The sequence below is a fragment of the Panthera leo genome, chromosome B2 (genome assembly GCF_018350215.1).
Source record: "Panthera leo isolate Ple1 chromosome B2, P.leo_Ple1_pat1.1, whole genome shotgun sequence".
NCBI classification, from domain to species: Eukaryota; Metazoa; Chordata; class Mammalia; order Carnivora; family Felidae; genus Panthera; species Panthera leo.
In genome coordinates this window covers 31,528,881-31,549,121 of record NC_056683.1, presented here as the reverse complement: position 1 = coordinate 31,549,121, position 20,241 = coordinate 31,528,881, and the positions used below count along the sequence as shown (strand labels likewise).

General features: G+C 40.9%; 1 protein-coding gene and 1 long non-coding RNA gene across 2 annotated transcripts; one reads left to right on the top strand and one right to left on the bottom strand.

Moving 5' to 3' along the window:
- Nucleotides 1-6,362: 6,362 nt before the first annotated feature.
- Nucleotides 6,363-19,311, bottom strand: LOC122219747 (DLA class II histocompatibility antigen, DR-1 beta chain-like). Its single transcript, XM_042938402.1, has 6 exons — nt 19,118-19,311; nt 12,604-12,873; nt 8,325-8,606; nt 7,519-7,629; nt 7,090-7,113; nt 6,363-6,796 (listed from the first exon to the last, which is right to left on the bottom strand). The coding sequence occupies exons 1-6, from the start codon at nt 19,215-19,217 to the stop codon at nt 6,783-6,785; spliced, it is 801 nt and encodes a 266-aa protein (XP_042794336.1). The 5' UTR covers nt 19,218-19,311; the 3' UTR covers nt 6,363-6,782.
- LOC122219748 lies at nt 8,551-9,459 on the top strand. The gene is made up of 2 exons (XR_006202536.1): nt 8,551-8,647; nt 9,412-9,459. It is a non-coding gene; the product is annotated as an uncharacterized LOC122219748 (long non-coding RNA).
- Nucleotides 19,312-20,241: the final 930 nt, after the last annotated feature.

The following is a 20,241-nucleotide window of genomic DNA, read 5'->3' as shown; positions in this document are numbered from 1 at the left end:
ACCCCCCATCAACCTTCAGTTTATTCTCAGTTTTTAAGAGTCTCTTAAGCTTTGCCTCCCTCCCTCTCTAACTATTTTTCCCTTTCCCCTCAAAGGGGGAAAGGTTTATAGCATAACTTGCTGAGTGAGGTGGAAGAGGAGTGAGGTTGGTCTCATAATCTGGCTATACCTTGGCTCTGATTCCAAGAAGGGTTTACGTTGTCTCTCTTCTCACATAGCTCCTCTGTGAGGTAGCACAGGGTAGGCTTTTTCTGTGTGTTGCACAGTTTAGGTGACCTCATCATTCTGGTGTGCTTAATGAAGCATGAGGGTAGTTGTAGACACACTGGATACTAAAGAATATCTTAAGCATTATGTAATCCTAAATTCTTTTTGAAACATTTTTTTCATCCTAGTGGGAAATTTGATTAAAACTAAATTCTTATTGAGTCAAGATGCTTAAATGTATACAGGCTCAATTCTTGTAGCTTTTCTCTCATTACTACAGGTTTAGGTGTTCCAACCATAGTCCCAGGTCTTCAGTTTACTTGTTTTCTTCTTCTCTTATGAATAGGAAGCAAATGGTGACAAAGAGACAGACTTCTCTGACTCATCTGCTGGGTCCCATTCCAGTTAATAGCTTTTTAAATGGAAGATATTTGTAACTTTATCAGGAAGGAATCGTATTACATCTGGAAGGTTTCTAAATGATCATTGTACATGCTCACACAAATACTTCCCTTACTCTTTCTGGGCAACAACAATTTCTCATTCTGTATGTTCCTTTTTGCTTAACTTTACATCCAGCAAGTCTTTATGGAGCAGATAATTCCAGTTTTACCAGTTCCATATACTATGCAACCACTCATGTCTCAGCTCTCTTGGGTTTTTAGCTATTGGGAGAAAAAGTACCACTTAACAAACGTGGTTAGTATTTATGCTTTTGGGTGAATTGGCTTAAAAAGAAATTTGATTCTTGTACTATTATATCAATTATACATCAATATTTTTAATGTTAGAAACTTAGTAGGCTCATGATCTGACTACAGGAGATATTTTATTCAACTGATATGTTCCCACATAGTACCAGTTGGCATTCTTTACATGATGGACGCATTTCCGGCTAAACTCAAATGGTTGTATGTTTTAGCCTATGCCATATGCTCAACCAAATTCCAGGTACTTGTTTTAGCTTTAATTGAGATTCTTTCAGTTACAATTGATAGGAAACCAGGTTGAAAAGAATAAGTTAAAAAACATAGCAAAAATGAGAGACAGAGACAGAGATAGGAAAAGAAAAGGGGGGAGAGAGAGAAAGAGAAAGAGAGACTTCAGGGTCACATTCTTGTTTCTCTGTCCTAGCTCTCTGTCTCTTAAGCTTTGTTTCTCCTGGTATGTTGACCTTATTTTCTCTCACTGCTTGCTCAACATTGTGACAAATATGGCTGTCCTTTCTCACTTCTCAAGTCACATCCTTCCAGTACATTAGCCTTAAGTCAATGGTGCTTTAATCATCACTCCTGGTAGAAAATTCCAGGGAAGGATAATTATTAGCTACACTGAGCCATATACTTATCCTTCAACCAATAGCTCTGTTCGTTGTGATGAAGTATTTGATAGCTATAGGAAGGTGAGTTGCCCACTGGAGTATTCATGGGGATGCAGTCTTTTATCAGAAGAAAGAGAGAAGTTACTGGGAAACAACAGCACTGGCTACTGGACTTATGGAATAGAGCACTTCTCAAATACACCTCTTTAATATGTATATATTGCTATTGTCTACTTTTGAGAGGTCATCAGAAAAATACAGTTGCCACAGTTCACAGGGATATCATTGTATTGATGGCATTTGAGATTTGTTATGCCCATATGAGTATATTTGGTTATAAACATTTTCTTTTTATTGAGATATCATTAACACATTATATTAGTTTCAGGTGTACAATATAATGTTTTGATATGAAATGATCATCACAGTAAGTTTAGTTAATATCTATCACCACACATAGTTACAAATGTAATTTTCTTGTGATGATAGCTTTTAAAAACTAGTCTTTTAACAAGTTTCAAATATACAGTACAGTATTGTTACTACAGTCACTATGCTGTACATAAATGAATTGAACATATATATATATATATATATGGGTTTATTTTTGGGGTGTCTATTCTATTCCATTGATCTATGTGTCTGTTTTATGCCAATACTGTACTGTTTTGGTTATGATAGCTTTGTAATACAGTTTGAAATCAGAATGTGTAATGCCTCAGCTGTTTTTCTTTCTCAAGTTTTCTTTGGCTTTGTTTTTTTTACAAATTTTAGGATTTTTGGCTCTATTTTTGTGAAAAAGTACCATTGGAATTAGAGAAATTTTTTTTAATTAAAAAATTTTTTTTTAAATTTGAGACAGAGAGAGAGAGAGCAAGGGAGAGGGGCATCAGGAAAGGAGTAGAGAGAGAGGGAGAAAGACTCTAAAGCAGGCTGTATGTTGAGCATAGAGGCCCATGCAGGATTTGATCCCATGACCCTGGGATCATGACCTGAGCTGGAATCTAGATTCAGATCCTCAACCCACTGAACCACCCAAGCACCTGCCATTAGAATTTTGATAGGGATTGTGGTGAATCTTTAGATTGCTTTGGGCAATTATGGGCATTTTAATAATAATTCTTCCAATCCATGAGCATGGAATATCTTTTCATTTATTTATGTCTTCTTTAATTTCTTTTATTAATTTCTTACAGTTTTTTTGTTTTTAATTTTTTTAATGTTTATTTATTTTTGAGAGAGAGAGAGGCAGAGTGCAAGCAGAGGAGGGGCAGAGAGAGAGGAGACACAGAATCCGAAGCAAGCTCCAGGCTTGAGCTGTCAGCACAAAGCCAAATGTGGGCTTGAACTCACAAACCATGAGATTATGACCTGAGCTGAAGTCAGACACTTAACCGACTGAGCCACCCAGGCACCCCTATTTCTTATAGCTTTTAATGTGCAGGTCTTTCCCCTCCTTGGTTAAATTTATTCATAGGTATTTTATTTTTTTCATGCAATTATAAATGGGATTGCTTTCTTACTTTCTCTTTCTGATTCTTCATTATCAGTTTATAGAAATGTAACAGATTTCTATATTGAAACCACCTCTTTCAATATTGTAGAGCCATTTTGAGAACTTTGGAGTAAATGACCCTCATTGATTATTGCTAACATCTATCTTTTGGTCATATGTTCATTCTCTAGGTTACACAAGCAAGTTGGAGAAAAATATGCTACATACATTCCCTCTAGAAATGCTAAAGATGATCTGGGTGCAAAAGTTATCCTGTCAGGTCAGAATTTCTATATGTCAGAATTTGGGAACTAATCTTAAAGAAAAAGCTTTCAGAGAAGTTAGTTGTTCAAATAAGAACAAAGGAGCCACAAAAAAAAAATTATCTAAACCATGGCTACATTATTAACCAGAGAAAACGTGCTTTCTAATAATCAAAGCAGAAAAATAACATAGGGACTATTAGAAATTTTAAGCTTTTCTAGAAGGACTTTATTGCTGATACAAATTCTAAGTGATGAAAAACACAAAAGTACAACAAGAATCAGTCCTACAGACAATTGGTTCTATCATCTAGGCTAAATACATGGTGGTTGGTTTATTTTGCTTCCAGAACAAGAGTTAAACACTAAATTCTTTTGATTGTCAACATTTTTTCCCTCAGTACTATTGTTGATACTAATTGCAATAATGTTAATCTTGATCATGGTCTTTCCAGTTTTCATCCTTAATTGATTTCTAGTTTCATACCATTGTGTTAGGAAAAGAGGCTTGATATGATTTTAATCTTCTTAAGTTTAACAAGACTCATTTTGTGGCCTAACACATGATCTGTCCTGGATAATGTTTCATGTGACCTTGAGAAGAATGTGTATTCTGTTGCCTTTGGATGGAAAGTTTTTTATATATCTGATACATTCTAATGTGTCATTTAAGGCCATGGTTTCTTTATTGATTTTCTTTCGGGATGATCTATACATTGATGAAAGTGGGATATTAAATCCCCTGTTATTGTATTGCTGTCGATTTCTCTCTTAAGATCTGTTAATATTTGCTTTATATATTTAGGTGCTCCTATGTTGGATGTGTAAGTATTTACAAGTGTTATATTCCTTTATCATCATGTAATGCCCTTGTTTCTTGTTATAGTCTTTGTTTTAAAGTCTATTTTGTCAACCTAAATATAGCTACCCCATCTTTCTTTTGATTTACATCTGCATGGAATATCTTTTTTCCATCTCTCCATTTTCAGTTTGTGTGTGTGCTTATGTCTGAAGTGAGTCTCTTGTAGGCAGCATATAGATAGGCCTTATATTTTTATCCAGTTAGCCACTACATCTTTTGGAGAATATAGTCCATTTATATTTGGAGTAATTATTGATAGGTATGTATTTATTGCCAGTTTGTTAATTGTTTCCTGGATGCTTTGTAATTCCTCCATTCCTTTCTCCTTCTCTTGCTCTCTTCCGTCGTGGTTTTAGACTTTTTTAATGTTATGCTTAGATCCTTTCTTATTATTTTTATGTATCTATTATAGTTTTTTGCTTGGTGGTTACTATGGAGCTTACATATAACAACTTTGAAGAGTCTATTTTAAGCTTTTAACTTGTTTGGACACGCTAAAGTTCTAAATTTTACACTTCCCTCATGTTTTGTGTTTTTGATGTTACATTTTACATCTTTTTATCCTATGCATCCCTTAATTAATTATTGTAGTTACAGGTATTTTTACTACTTTTGTCTTTTAACCTCTATTCCAGCTTCATAAACTGTATATTAATCCACTGCTTTTACTATATAGGTACCTTTACCAGTGAGATTTATACTTTCATGTTTTGTTGTTACTAATAGTGTTCCTTTTTTCTTTCAATTCTGAATGATAACTTTGCTAAGTAGAGTATTCTTGGTTGGGAATTTGTTTCTTACAACATCTTCAATAACTCTCTCTTTAAAATTTCTGCTGAGGGTGGCCTGGGTGACTCAGTCCATTAAGTGTCCAACTCTTGATTTAGGCTCAGGTCATGATCTCACTATCATGAGATTAAGCTCTGCATTGGGCTCTGGACTGGGTGTGGAGCCTGCTTAAGATCCTCTGTCTCCTTCTTCCTCTGCCCCTCCCCCACCGATGCCTGTGCACTTGTGTGCACTCTTCCCCCCACCCCAAAAAAAAAGATTAAAAAAAAGTTTCTGCTGAAAAATCTGCTGAAGTTTTATGAAGGTTTCCTTAATGATAATGAGCTTTTAATTTTTATTTTAAATATTTTAAATACCCTTCTCAAGTTCCCTGTTTTTTGCTGCTGCCACCAGGGAAACACTCTACTTCACCTGGTTCTGGTGGCCAGCTGGCCTGAAGTTTGCAGGTCCCCCACAAAGGTAACCAACAGAGAAAGAGTTCTCTAGTAACTCCCACCCTCAGGGCACAACAAGAAGCAACAGACCCAGGAGCTCAATTGTTCTGCAAAACAGGTTGATTAGCTTATCACCATAGCTGTAGCCTGAGCAGCAGGCTTCTAATTAAACACACATCTAAGGGGCTGGCTGTAAACCTTTCTGGAGACTTCAAAGGGCAGACATTATTCTAGTCTGAGAAGGGTGTATAAGCTCCTTTCTGTAAGATACTGGTGAGCTATAATAAGGCAAAGGGAGAGCACAAAGATTGCATCAACTGGTCTCTGTTCCCTGAGAGCACCTCTGTATACCCTAGAAGTGTGCCAAACCAGAAGCCTGCCCCTCAGGACAAATTTGCAAGCCAAATAGGCCTCTTTCTCAGAAAGACTGGGGGTGTGTTTCAGTCTGCTCCCTGTGCAGTATCCTGGGAGCATTCCTCCACCAAGAATCAGTCCTATAGACAATTGCCAAGAACTGCCTCTCTGATTGTTGTAGTCCTATGTGAACCTGAGACACAAGTCCCAGTGCCCTTGGAGCCAGGCAATTAAGGGACACCTCTTTGGGTGGCAGCTGCAAAAACCAGGTCACCAGGCATAAAATCCAGTGCACCAGACATATGTAGAAGCTCCCCTCTGGGAGATATTAATGCTGTAGAACACGGCAGAGGGATAGCACAAAGATGATGCCCACTGGTGAAAGCAAGGCAGAGGGCATTACAAGGATGGGAACTGCCATGAGAAAAGAAAAAATGAAAAAAAAAAAAGGAAAATGATAAGAAAACAAGAAGAAAAGAAAAAAGGCAAATAAATAAAGGAAAATGTGACTAAAAAAAGATTGCACTTGCTGGCTTTTTAGCAAGGCAGAGGGGAGTGTGGGAAGATGGTATTTACAAGCATCTGTACCCAGAGAGTGTTCCCAGAGGCCCCTGTCCCTAAGACCAATACTTAAAAATAAGTCTCTTTCACGTTTATTTGAGAAAAGCTTCTAAAGACACGTGAGCAGAAGGTGAGTTCCAATGCAGGGGAGGCTGTAAGGGCTGCATTCACAGGGGGCTGGGAGAGAATGAAGATAAGGAACTGCAGTCAGTACTGGGGCTTCCAGGTCAAGGAGGGGGTGGAGGGAGCCATCAGGAAGCATGGGTTCTGCGGGGTCACTGAAGCCAGGGCAAACCAGATCCTGAGAAAGCACCGTGTTTGTGGAAGGAATATGGGCCCTTTCCTGGTTAAAGAGATGCTTTCTACAGGGTCACTGATTTACAGAGAACTAACTTTTAAAGCAGCAAGATTTCTTCCCCTAGCCAAGCTGGGAACCTTTTCACTCTGCAAAGAATCTTGAAAAGAAGGTTCTTCCTGAAGTGTCAGCATCTCCACTTCAGCTCAGGAGTCCTGCAGAAGACAGAGCAGAGTGTTGTTCCCAGACCCACCTCCACAAGCAGCTTCCTCTCCCCTCTCTCAGGGCCTCGTGTCAAAGCACCACAGTAAGAAGAACATATTCTTAAGTATCCTTGAACCAAAGCTACTTTCGAGTGCAAACCATTTATTAACAGGTGAAAAGAAGCTTTACTACAAACTGTCTGATCACATTTCAGTCTTCCTATGACTTCTGTCTCCTGGCTTGTTGTCTCTACATCAGTTCTAAGAGGCCAAGTCTATTTCTACAAGAGGATTAAAGGCATTACCTGTTGGTGGAAGTCCAGAGTGTCCTGCAAGAGAGGGGGAACATATATACTTAAAAGTATGGCGGCAAGTCTGTCCCCAATACAGTGTCCCCAGCCCCAGAGACCACTCCTTAGACTTCTCTAACACCACCACCCACATCACATGATGGCAGGGCTGAGAGGAGAGCAGAAAGTGAGAGGGGTGACCTATGAAATTTCTGTCATACAAATCCACTGTGATTTCATTAGTGGTTCCTTCTGCATTTGCCCCTGGGATTCTACCCAAGATCTCCATGCGTTTCCAGGAAATGTCTGGATTTTCAGGAAATTTCCAGGTTAAAGAGATGTTTTATAAAGAGCCTCTGATACACAGAGAAATAACTTTAAAAAAGCCATATTTCTTCCCCTAAAAATTCTATGGGGAGTCTCAATTACCAACAGGTGCCTTACCTTTCTGATTCCGGAAGTAGATGAACAGCCCCACCACCAGGAAGAGCAGACCCAGAACAAAGCCCCCGATTCCACTCAGCATCTTGCTCTGTGCAGATTCAGATTGTACCCCTGAGAGAAGAAGCTAGTTGTAGTGATGTTTATCCCTAGTCCTCCTCCAACTGAGACTCAGATTCAGAGCGTTGAGAATGGGGGAAGAAGTCTGCCTGAAGGTACTAGAATAATTGGACGTTACCATAAAAGAGATTTAAAAATCACACTGAATATATAATAGACTCAGGTAATGAAGTCATTTTAAATATCACAGCTCTGTTAAATCCACTACTTCAACATTTGATGGAGGAGGAGCGTGGGACTCCATGAGGTTTAAGTAGCTTGTCCAGGGGAACAGAGCCAATAGAAACCTGAGGTGAGATTGGACTCTCCTCATGTCAGGAAGGTCCCTACATTGTAGATGACATACCTCTTTTTAGGTCACAATGGGTAACTCAGAGCAACAGTGCCAAAAGCACAAGTCCAACCCGAGGTGGGGGGCTGGTGCCCAGGGTCAAGGGGGAACCATGAACTGTGATATCACAGGGAGGCTCAAAACAGGCATGACCTCTTTCTGCCTGCCAGGCATAACTGTCTCCCAAGGAGTAAGGTCTTTGTGGAAACAATCACTTGGCTACCCCCAGGGACCTGTGGTGAGGAGAACATGGAGCAAATGACAGTATGATGTGGGGAGAGGAGAGACTTAACACTCAGGGAAAGCAAAGTCCCCTCCTTGCTGGGTGAGGAACTTATGAGATCAGAAAGCTACTCACTCCATTCCACGGTGATAGGGCTCGTGCGACTTGGATGCTCCACGTGGCAGGTGTAGACCTCTCCACTCTGAGGAACTGTTTCCAGCATCACCAGGGTCTGGAAGGTCCAGTCTCCATTACGGATCAGGCCTGTGGACACGACCCCAGTCTCCTCCTCCTGGCCGTTCCGGAACCACTTGACCTCAATGTGGCCTGGATAGAAACCATTCACGGAGCAGACCAGGAGGTTGTGGTGCTGCAGGGGCTGCGTCTTCGAGGGAAACACGGTCACTGTCGGCTCAACTAGAAGACAAGTGGTAGCGGGACTAAGTGAGGACGACAGAGTGAGTCTCCCTGGCTGGCTGCCCTCCTGCCTCCGGTCTCTGGTCCCAGGCTGCATCTCGTGCAGGCCTCCCTCAAAGCTGGCCACGTGGCCCAGTACCAGCCAGTCTCATGAGTCTTGAATTCAATCCTGACAGCACAGGCCCATTAGAATCGAGAGGTGTTATGGAAATTTATGTGTTTTTTTTCCATAGTGTGAAACAGTTATTCATTGTTGAAGTGTTTACAAATCTTTGCCTGACATAAGATATATTAATTGAAGGTATCACATCTGGAGCTAGGCTGCCTGGGCTTAAATCCAAGCTCTGACTCTTATTAGTTGAACCTGGGAGAATTTTTAAATTCTTCTGTGCCTTAGTTGAGTCTCACCTACAAAGGGGAAAATATATTAACTTACCTCTTAGGCTTTTATGAGGACCGATGGATCTAAAATATGTAAAACAGTGGCTGGAACTCAGCTTTCATAATATGCTAGCTATTTATTGTTTTTGTTTACTTTGAGAGAAAATATGATTCAAAGCATTGTGAATGAATTGGGGAACAGCAGTTGTCTAGATGGGGATAAAAGGTAGGAAATCCAGGGAATGTTACCTCAGTGCACTCACACCTTAGAAAATGACAGAAATGGTTCCACCCTGGGAGGCAGGAACACACAGAGATGGTTTTATGTATCTATGAGTTGAGTCTCAAGAAAAGCATGATCCTGAAGAAGAGCGAAAGAAGGAAGGAAAGTCATTCATTCAAAAGTTCTTATCTTTACACTCAGGTGATCCATCTCTATCCTTGGCAACAACAACAACAACAACAACAACAAAAAGCCACATTTATTGGAATTGTTATTTTATAATTATCTCTTTTTCTCAACTGATATTTGAAGCCAGGGCAGCGTCTGGGATTCGTTAGTTTTGTGTTTACCATTTGAGATATCTTTGACACTATCAGGCCCTCACTTAATACAATTGTTTTAAAAGAAATGGAAAACTTGGTGGACAACATTTATATAATACCACAAAGTAGTAGATTTCAGATTGGTGGTGAATCATTGGCAACAATTTCACAGTACATTTCAGTAAGTAAAAATGTGTAAATTCTTAACATGGAAAATAAAAAACAGAATGAGATATACCCGAAAATGGTGAAAATGCTGAATCAAATAGCAGCTAAGTGTCAATCTTACTACATAGGGAACCCATAAAATTACTGAAAAAAACTGGGATCTCAGAGATAATAGGATAATAGAAAATACTTAGGGCAGTAATTATAATTGGCATATAAATATGTGAAAAAAATAGAAGCTTAGAAAAAAAATAGAGAAATTTCCAACTTAGTGTCAATATTGAAAGAACCTAACAAAGGGGATTGTGAAGTAAATTGCTGTAACTATACAAATAGTATTAGCTACTTAAATATGATTGACATTATAAAAAGAGATACATCAGTATGTTAATGATAAGAATCAAAATTATAATTCGAAAGGTAGTTTTACAATCATTTCAACTATGTGTAAACATATTCTCTAAGAAAAGAAAAAAGTCCCAGGAAATTTACCTAACAGAAGCCTTAGAGAGAGTAGAGGTGCCTCAAAGTTTCCCAGCCCTCAACAATTAGTCTGATATTTTTTTTTTCTCAGTGAAATGCTTATGTACACAGAGACACACTTATTTTAGGGTTTTCGAAATTTAAAAAAATTTTTTTAATGTTTATTTATTTTGAGAAAGGAGAGTGACAGAGCATGAGCAGGAGAGGGGCAGACAGAGAGGGAGACAGAATCTAAAGCTGGGTCCAGGCTCTGAGCTGTCAATACAGAGCCTGACTTGGGGCTCAGACTCACTGAGAGATCATGACCTGAACCAAAGTTGGATGCTTAACTGATTGAGCCACCCAGGTGCCCCTATCTCAGAATTTTCAGAATTAAGAAAGGCATGTGCTAAAACAGAAAAATCCTACAAGAGAACAGGCAGTTCTCAGAGACTGGCTATAGTAACATTTTTCTAGATATGGCTCCCAAGGCAAAGGAAACAAAAGGAAAATAAACTATTGGGACTATATCCAAATAACCTTTTGTACAATGAAGGAAATCATCAACAAGACAAAAAGGTAACCTACTGAATGAAAGAAGATATTTGAAAATTATATATACTCTAAGGGGTTAATATCCAGAATATATAAAGAACTTATAAACTCAATACACACACACACACACACACACACACACACACATCTGATTGAATGCCTGGCTGGCTCAGTAGGTAGGGCATGCAACTCTTGATCTTGGGATTGTGAGTTTGAGCCTCATGATGGATATAGAGATTACTCAAGAATAAACAATCTTAAAAAAAATTAAAATCTTAAAAAAATCTGATTAAAAAATGGGCAGACATTTCTCAAGGAACACATACAGATGGCTAACAGACACATGAAAAGATGCTCAACATCACCAATCATCAAGGAAATGCAAATCAAAACCACAATGAAATAATACATTATACCATTCAGAATGGCTAAAATACAAAAGATCAGAAGTTACAAGTGTGGTCAAGGATTTGGAGAAAAAGGAACTCCCCATACACTGTTTATGGGAATGCAAATTGGTGTAGCCACTGTAGAACAGAGTATGGAGCATCCTCAAAAAAAAATTAGAAATACCATATGATCTAATAATTTCACTGCTAGGTATCTGATGAAAATAAAAACACTAATTCAAAAAGATATATACACTCCTATGTTTATTGCAACATTTAAAATAGCCAAGATATGGAAACAACCTAAGTGTCCATCAATAGAAGAATGGATAAGGAGGATGTGGTACATATATACAATGGAGTATTACACAGCCATAAAAAAATGGGATTCTTGCCATTTGGATAACACGGGTGGACCTAGAGGGTATTATGCTAAGTGAACTAAGTCAGACTCATAAAGACAAATACTGTATGATTTCACTCATGAGGAATCTAAAAAAACCACGTGAATAAACAAACAAAAAGCAGAATCACGCCTAGAAATACAGAGAACTGATGGTTGCCAAACGGAAAGGAGGTAGGCAATGGACAAAATGTGTGAAGGGGAGTGGGAGATTCAGGCTTCCAGTTATGAGATGAGTAAACCATGGGAATAGAAGGCACGACACAAAGACTATAGTCAATGACACTGTAATAGTCACGTATGGTGACAGATGGTACATTTGTGGTGGGCACTGATTAGTGTATAACTTGTCAAAGGTGTTATGTTGTACACCTGAAACTAATGAAACATTGTATGTCAACAACACTGAATGAAAAAAAAATTAAGAAAAAAAGAAAGAAAGAAGGGCACACACATGTCAGAAACAGAGTGTGACTGGCCTCACATTCTCCCCACTCTTTTCTATCCTCATCTGCCTTCTGGTAAACGCTCACCCCCAACTGGAGATACTGTCCTCTGCCTTCTCCATGTCTCCAATGACCTGCCCCAGTCAGTCCATCACCTCCAGCCCCTGTACTGTCTAACCTCTGCCTCAGAGGCCACCAAGGATGCCTGACACACCCCTCTGCTCCCTCTCCCCACACACCCTCCCTCCCTGTCCCCACATCTAGGCCCACAGCCCCCCTCACACCCATTCTCTGTCCCCCTCACATCACAGGGCACCCCTCCCACACTGTCCTCACAGTCACACACGGACACACCACACTGTCCACATGGTCACAACCACATGGTCCCCAGAGTCACACACGGACACATCCATGCCCTCCCCACAGTCACACACGGACACACCACACTGTCCCCACAGTCACACAAGGACACAACCACGCTGTCCCCACAGTCATAAAGGCACACCACACTCCCCGACGTCGCACTCTCGCAGGGATCCCCGTGACGTGCTCTTGCTCAACACCCTGTAGGCTCACTGGGACCCAGTCTCTGTCTCACAGTCGCACACGCGCAGCCCCGGCCGCCCCAGCCCCCCTGCCCCGCTCACCTCGCCGCTGCACCGTGAAGCTGTCAACAACACCGTAGTTGTGTCTGCAGAACCAGTCCACAGCTGTCCGCTCTTGCTCCATGAAGTCCTTCTGCCCGTTCCAGTGTTTGGCAGTGGGCCGCCCCAGCTCCGACACCGCCCGGAACTCCCCCACTTCGCTGTCGAAGCGAGCTAACTCCTCCCGGTTATAGAAATATCTGGCCAGGAATCGCACCCGCTCCGTCCCGTTGGTGAAATGGCACTCGGCCTTCCCCATGACTAAGAAATGTGCTGTGGGGACAGGGCGACGCGGTCACACAGGGGCTCCTGGAAGACACTGTCGTCGCCACCACTCGGGGGGGTCCACCTACAACCCCAAACCGAGCACCCACGGCTCTTCTCTTCTCTGCCGGGGGTGGGGGGGGGGGGCGGGGGGAGGCAGGGAGGTGACCCCTCTCCTGGGAGCTTCTCCGGGTCACTGGGTTCTGGTTCAGAGGCAGACCTCCCAGCCTGAGGATTTGCCCCTCACCGCCTCCTCCTGGACGCCTCCTCCGGGCAGACACCCACCTCCCTCCTCGCCTCCCACAGCCCTTTCCTGGCCTGACATAAGTCCCACCTGCGTCCCCCTCCCCCACCCCCACCCAACACTTGGTCTGGGCTGAGTGGCTCAGGCCCCTGCTGCCCCTGGGAACCCAGAGAAGGGAAACACGCCCACATCCCCTCCACTCGCAGGGCTTAAAATTAAGGGAAGTGATGGACAAAACCCAGCCAGGCAGGACTTTATTTACCTGGGGTGAGAAATGTCACAAGACAAGCCTGCAGTTCTAGAGCAGAGGATAACTGGGTGATCTGAGTTTCCTTAGGGTGCCAGACAGGTGGTCTCAAGGGGGATGTTTAGGATGTGACAGGAAAGAGTAACTAGATGTGAACTAGAGGGTGTGTGTGTGTGTGTGTGTGTGTGTGTGTGTGTGTGTGTTTGGGAGAAAGGAAGACACATTTCAGGTAAGGGTAATACAATGTGCAAAAGCCTGAAAGAGCTGATGGTGAATTTGCTTGGGAAACCAGAAGAAAAGAGTTCACTGAAGCACAGACAGTGAGAAGAGGAAAGGGAAACGATTAGGAAAGGAGAGTAGGAAAGGAGAAATCACATGGGGCTGGGCACTTAAAGCCTGAGGGTGATATTAGGATTTTGACTTTATATTACATATAATGGGAGACTATGAAGAGTTTTAAGGAGAGTAAAACTGTGATCCTAATACAGGGTCACAATCCCACTTCCGAATTTCTAAATCCAGGAAGCTCAGAAAATCAAGTGGTTTTTTTTTTTTTTTTTTTTGGTGCCAAAATTCATACGGCAAATATGATCTGATGAATTAAGGAGTCAAATGTGTCTCAGAGCTCTTGTGATTCCGTAGCTTTAATATGTGTAAGCATAGATATATATGATATAAATGTATACAGATTTGGTGTTTTTCTCTGTATGTCATTTAACTGTGAAAATAAAGTTAATTTCTTTATCAGGACCCATAAAATGGAGGCTACCCCAGCATCTCACTCACATCCCAAATCTAAACTTAAGTCATCCTGCACTTACAGGAAACACCTGTCAAGCAACCTTAACAGATACCAATCACAATTCTCCAACTCAGGTTTAGCTAGCTTACCTGACTTTGGAAAGTCACACCTGCTCACCTTACAAGGAAATCCCTAACCTTCTAGCCAATCATGCACTGTCTCCATGTTCCCTCTTCTAATGCTCTATAGATGTTCAAATCCCTTGGGGAAAGTGCTCCACAGTTTGTGAGTCACTTTACTCCCCCATCCATGGATTATTTTGCCTTGAATAAAGGATATCACATAGTTTACTAAATTGATTTAGTTTTGTCATTTGACAATGCCAAAAGAGTTAAAGAATAACCCTGTGGTTAAAAGTGAGGGGGGGGGGGGTCTGGGTGGCTCAGTCGGTTGTGCCTGACTTCAGCTCAGGTCATGATCTCACTGTTTGTGGGTTTGAGCCCCACATTGGGCTCTGTGCTTACAGCTCAGAGCCGGGAGCCTGTTTCAGGTTCTGTCTCTGTCTCCCCTGCTTGTGCTCTCTCTCTCTCTCAAGAGTAAAATAAACATTAAAAAAAAGTAATATGTATAAATGGAAGCTTCTGATATCATCAATGGTCTAGAAAATAGAATTACTGCAGAAATGTGAGGCATTGTACTGGAAAATATTTGTGTCAGTCACCACTATTTAAAACTTAAAAACGCAAGTTGTTGAAAGTCGATAAAGATGTAATGAGCAAAAGCTCATGAAATATTGAAAAACTTGGCTTAAAGCAAAAAATAAAAATGAAGAGTTGCACTTGCTTTGAATGAATGGATTCAACACAAAAGGTGGTAAATTTGTGCAACTGTCTAGTAATGAAACAAGCTAAAATTAACCATGGAATACTAAATTGGAGGATGAGTGTGTATATAAAGTGTGAGTGTAGAAATGTTAGAAGTAGTACAGTATAAAGCAGTTTTCAGCCTCAGCACTATATAGACATTTTGGGCCACATCATTTTTGTAGTTGTGGATTGGGGAGGCCTGTTCTGGACATAGTAGGCTGTTTACCAGCCTCCCTGGCCTCTACCCACTCGCTGTCAGAGGAAACCCCTAGTGTGAGAACCATAATTGGCTCCAGATATTGTCAAATAATCATGGGGCAAAGAAACAGGGAGGAGGGGTGGTGAGCTATCTCTGGATGACAACCACTAGTGAAAACCATCTGGAAAAAACTGGTGAAAAAGTCACTGTTAATCATGAAGAAGTTGAAAATTACATGGAAAAAAGTTCCAGTATCATACCTCTTTAAAATCTTGGTCCTACATGAAACTTACATTTTCAAAAAATCTAGTTTTAATGGAGAGCTGTTTTTCCAGCAAAATAAATGTGTTCAGGACCAAAGTTTACTGGTTTCTTTGTCTTGGCAATCAGCTGCTGTTGTATTATGATTTATAATAAGAAATATATACTTGGTCTTAGTCTGAGTTTCTGGCACAGAACTCCTGAGACTAGAAATGTCCTAAGTGATAAGAACAATAAAGGTGTCTTTTGTTATGTTGATGTTATATTATGTTATGTTATGTTGATGTTATGTTATGTTATGTTATGTTATGTTATGTTATGTTATGTTATGTTGATGAGGTGACTTTTGGATACCCCTTTGGGAACCCTTGTTGTCAGGAGAATCAACCAAGTGGGTTGAAACTTTTAGTCCCATCCCCCTGACTTCCAGGGAGGGCAGAAACGCTGAAGCTGGAGTTCCGTCATCATGGTCAAGGATTTAATCAATGATGCTTATGTGATGAGGCCTCCATAAAAGCCCAAAAGTCATGGTTCAGGGAGCTTTTGGGTTAGTGAACAGGTGGAGATTCTGGGAGACTGGCATGCTTGGCGAGGGCCAAAAAGTTCTGTGCCCTTTCCTCACACTTGCCCTGTGCTCTTTTATTCTTATATTTTAGGTCCAGCTGCTTCCTGATCCCAGAGTACAGTCTTTCCCTGAGATCAACTACTCAAGAGTTATCTCTAATCCATCCTCCATTTCTTTAGCTCCCATTCTCTTTTCAAATGCTCCAGTCCAGTTTCTATTTTGGATATTCGACCGAATCTGCAAACATCAAGTCCACCAAACCCAGTTCACTTTGCTGTCACGTTCTCAATTCACCCACCTCTTGGTGGTACTTACCACAATCGGCCATTCCCTCCTCAGTGAAGAAAACTACTTTCCTTGACTTCCATGTGTTGGGTACCTTTCTCAGTCACCTTAGCTAACTCATTGGTTCTTGCCCTCTTCTGTCCCTATGTGACCTCCTCTACTTTCCTGGAATTTAACACAGCACATGTGTTGATGACACCAACATACATACCTCCAGACCTGGCCTCCTCTTGAACTCTCTCTCTGACCAATGAGAGTTCCACATAAATATCAAAAATCATTTCAAACTTGGGGCACCTGGGTGGCTCAGTCAGTTAAGCGTCCGACTTCAGCTCCGGTCATGATCCCACCATTCGTGGATTTGAGCCCCATGTCAGACTCTGTGCTGACAACTCAGAGCCCGGAGCCTGCTTTGGATTCTGTGTCTCCCTCTCTCTGCCCCTCCCCTGCTCATGCTTTGTCTCTCTCTCCACTCTCTCTCAAAAATAAACATTAAAAAATTTTAAAGAAGAAGTTAAAAACAATCATTTCAAACTGAAAGAAAGTCTTTATTTCTAACCACCACTTCAAATAATTTCCTCTCTCAGTTTTCCCTATCTCAGTAAACAGCATCAGCATCCACCTACTCAATATTGAAGACAAAATCCTTAGGGATAAGCTTGATTTTCTACCTACCCACCCCACCCGTTTAATTCATTAACATGTCCTACAAATATCTGTCCCATATCTGTTCACTTTGCCTTTACTACTGTCTTTGTCACCCACTACCACACTAAATGAAGCCACAAGTATGTCTTCCCTTATATCATGCTCCCAGATGGTCTCCCTGACTCCATTTGTGGCCTTCTACTTTCCAATCTCCACATGGTGGCTAGAATTATTTTTTAAAATATAAATGGACTCACCTTTATCCCTTATGTAGCCCCACATATCTCTCTAAATAAAAATCAAATTTCTTACCATTGCCATCAGGATCTAAGATGATTTGGCTCCTTTTGTCCTCTCCAACCTTATCTTATGTCACTCTCCAACTTCCTTGCTATGCTTCAGCCACTCTTGCCTTCTTTCTGTCTTCTAAACTCAGCAAACATTTTCCCACACATTGACCTTTCCCCTGTTCCCTCTCCCTGGAACACTTGTCCCTTAGATCCTTCATATGACTGGCTTGTTCTCATCACTCATGTGTCAACTAGTGTCACTTTTCAGGGAGAACTACCTACCCACTGTGCTGAAGTCAGTGAAACCAGTTCTCTCCATTTCACAGTCCTGATATATTTTTTAAAGAGCATTTATAGCTCTCTCTGGAATTTTTTTCTTTTTTGTTAAATATTTATCCTATTATTGTCGTTAGGTAAGTTCCATGACAGTAGGGCCTTTCTTTCTTATCCAAATAGAATTCTCTGATCCTAGAACAGAACCCAGTACATAACAGTTGCTTAAGAATATCTGTGGCCCAAATGAAGAAACCCAGTGTTCTGGGACCTGATCATTGCGAGTATTCTGGAAGTATGAAGGGGCTCAAGCTCCAACATTCTTTTATTCTGATAATACATTAGATCCCATCTGCTTCCTGTGAAAAATTCAGACAAACTTCCTCTTTCTATTCCTACTAGTCAGAAGACACATTCCCAGGTAAGGAAAAGTGATTTTAAGAAGGAGAACACTTCATTATAATTCATTTCATCCAATGGATCTGTGATAGTGTTGAGGGTCTGGGCAAACAGTGGGGATTTTCAGTTATGGTGATGACATAGCTGAAGAAAGAATAGGGAGGAACTGGAAGTAGAGGGAAAAAAACATGGCTAATTAAGGAGAGGGCATGATGAATGACCCTACAAACTTTGGGGCTAAGACTCCAGGAGGCCAGTGAGTTCCCTTGACTTTCAGCCCCAGGAATATAAACAACCTTCACACCACTGGTAACCTGCTCAGGGTGTCCAGTTTGAACCATATGAAATTGCTGATACTTGACAATTTTTGACATATGCAAATAGAATTTCATATAATTTTTTCTGTATTAGTTGAATTCCTTCTTGTGGGCTCAGGCCAGAGTAAGGGGAGATGTAGGAGAAGCTGATAGTATAGAAAGGCCAAAATAGATTCATAATGAACACTAACCTGTGGCAGGGTTTTAGAAGATAGCTTAAGTTCTTTAAGGCATCAAAGAACACCCAGGGATGCTCCTTACCTATAGGGTCATTTCAAGTACTAAGGTTCTGTGCTTCAGTTCTAGGGTACTCTCCACAGAAGAAATAGAGGGAGAACAAATCCCAGCATCTGTCAGAGAATCTATAGCACAGGGATACAGGTCTTCCAGACCTTAGGGTTTGGGGATAAAGGATAGGGAAATAATGGGGGAGACCCTTTGATATATCTTCACATATTAGGGAGAGGCACCAACATCAGAGATCCTGCTGAGGCCATAACACAAGGTCTTCTAAAAGAGATCTTTCTAATCTCTTTTGACTCCCCATAAAATTTTCAGACAAACTTACCCTTTTTCTGGCATAACTCAACATAAAAAAGGGAACAACTGGATGGGAAACTGTTTGGACACCATTATTTCTAAATCTTCTGAAGAACCTGAAGAAAGGGATGGAAGGCTGGAGAGGTTTTATTAGAAGAGAAGTAAGAAGAAATGGCCTATATATATGGAGGCCCCTAGGACAAGTGTGCAGGCTCTTTTTTTTTGTGGAAAGAATGGAGGATCCATATAAAAAAGATGGGTGGTCACTGAAGAAAATGTCAGAAATTTCTAAGGGACCTGGCCTGGATGTGGTGACAAAGCTAACTCCCTTTCTACCTCTACCCCACAATAGCTTATGCACCAAGGTATGTACTTACGTGGGGTATCCCTGGCCCAAGCCAGGGGAGGGCTCAGCACCATCAGCATTACCATCAGAGCTGCCATCAGGAAACTTCTAGGGAACCACAGGCATGCCATGTTGGAGAACAGAGAGGACAGGGTCTGGGGAGCAGGCGAATTTCAGTGAGGACTAGGACCATCCTTCACCCACATCCGAAGTAATACCAACGAAGGAATTCATTTTTGTTTCTGGATTGGGTAATCTCTGTGTTGAAAACCAATCAGTCTCAGAGATGAAAAGCATCATCTGTTGCTGGTCAGAGTTTCAGTATTAAGATCCAATTTTGAAACTTAGAATTTCCTGAGTTAGAAAGGTTGGTTTAATTTAGTACTCTTAAGGGTTGATCTAGTTATATGTGAAACATTTTTGGACGTCTATGGTGAGCCAATTTTGTGCTTCACACAAGTTTGAAACTCTAGGAGCATTTATTTCTCTCACTGGAAGACAGAGTTGTTTCAACAAATGTACTTGTGAGTGTATTTAGGAGCTGAAGGGGTGGTGGGAAGAGAATTGTAAGTCAGAAAGACCTTTAATCTTGTCCTTTTTGCACCATAACATAGTGTTGTAGGTTTGGGGAAATTACTTAACCTCTCAAATTACTTAATCTTGAAATAAAGGCCCTGATGGCATTTTATTTATATAAATCGAGGTGGCTGCTGTGTTGTAATTCTAGTTCCTTGAAAAGATTCCCTCATTAGTGTCACTCACTGCTGGACATAACAACATTTGCATTTACCTTATATAATGACACCCACAGCTCACGTACAAGTGTCCCTCCTAGTAAAGATAACCAGTGGTCCCCAAATTCCTAAATCCAATTTATTATTTTCCATCATGACTCCAGAGTTCTCAGCATAATGCTGTGCAAGTTTCAGAACAGAAATAGTATCTCACTTTGGAAAAATATATTTCTATTAAGTTTAACATTTTGTGGAGAGGTTGGGTAGAAGTCATTATTGTCTCTGGATTTGAGAAGAAGCCATGTTCCTGGACCCCAGTGATAGTTCAGTACTATTGAAAGTCATGTGATCATGACCAGGACAATGTCACATTTAATTTGACAAACTGTAATCCTAATTTACTCAGAAGCTAATTGTGATG

Coding starts and splice junctions, on each gene's coding strand:
- LOC122219747 (XM_042938402.1), bottom strand. CDS start 19,217: ATGGCATGCCTGTGGTTCCCTAGAAGTTTCCTGATGGCAGCTCTGATG. Junction 12,874..19,117: donor TTGGGCCAGGGATACCCCAC/GTAAGTACATAC, acceptor CTGTCCCCACAG/CACATTTCTTAGTCATGGGG. Junction 7,630..8,324: donor CCCTATCACCGTGGAATGGA/GTGAGTAGCTTT, acceptor TTCTTCTCTCAG/GGGTACAATCTGAATCTGCA.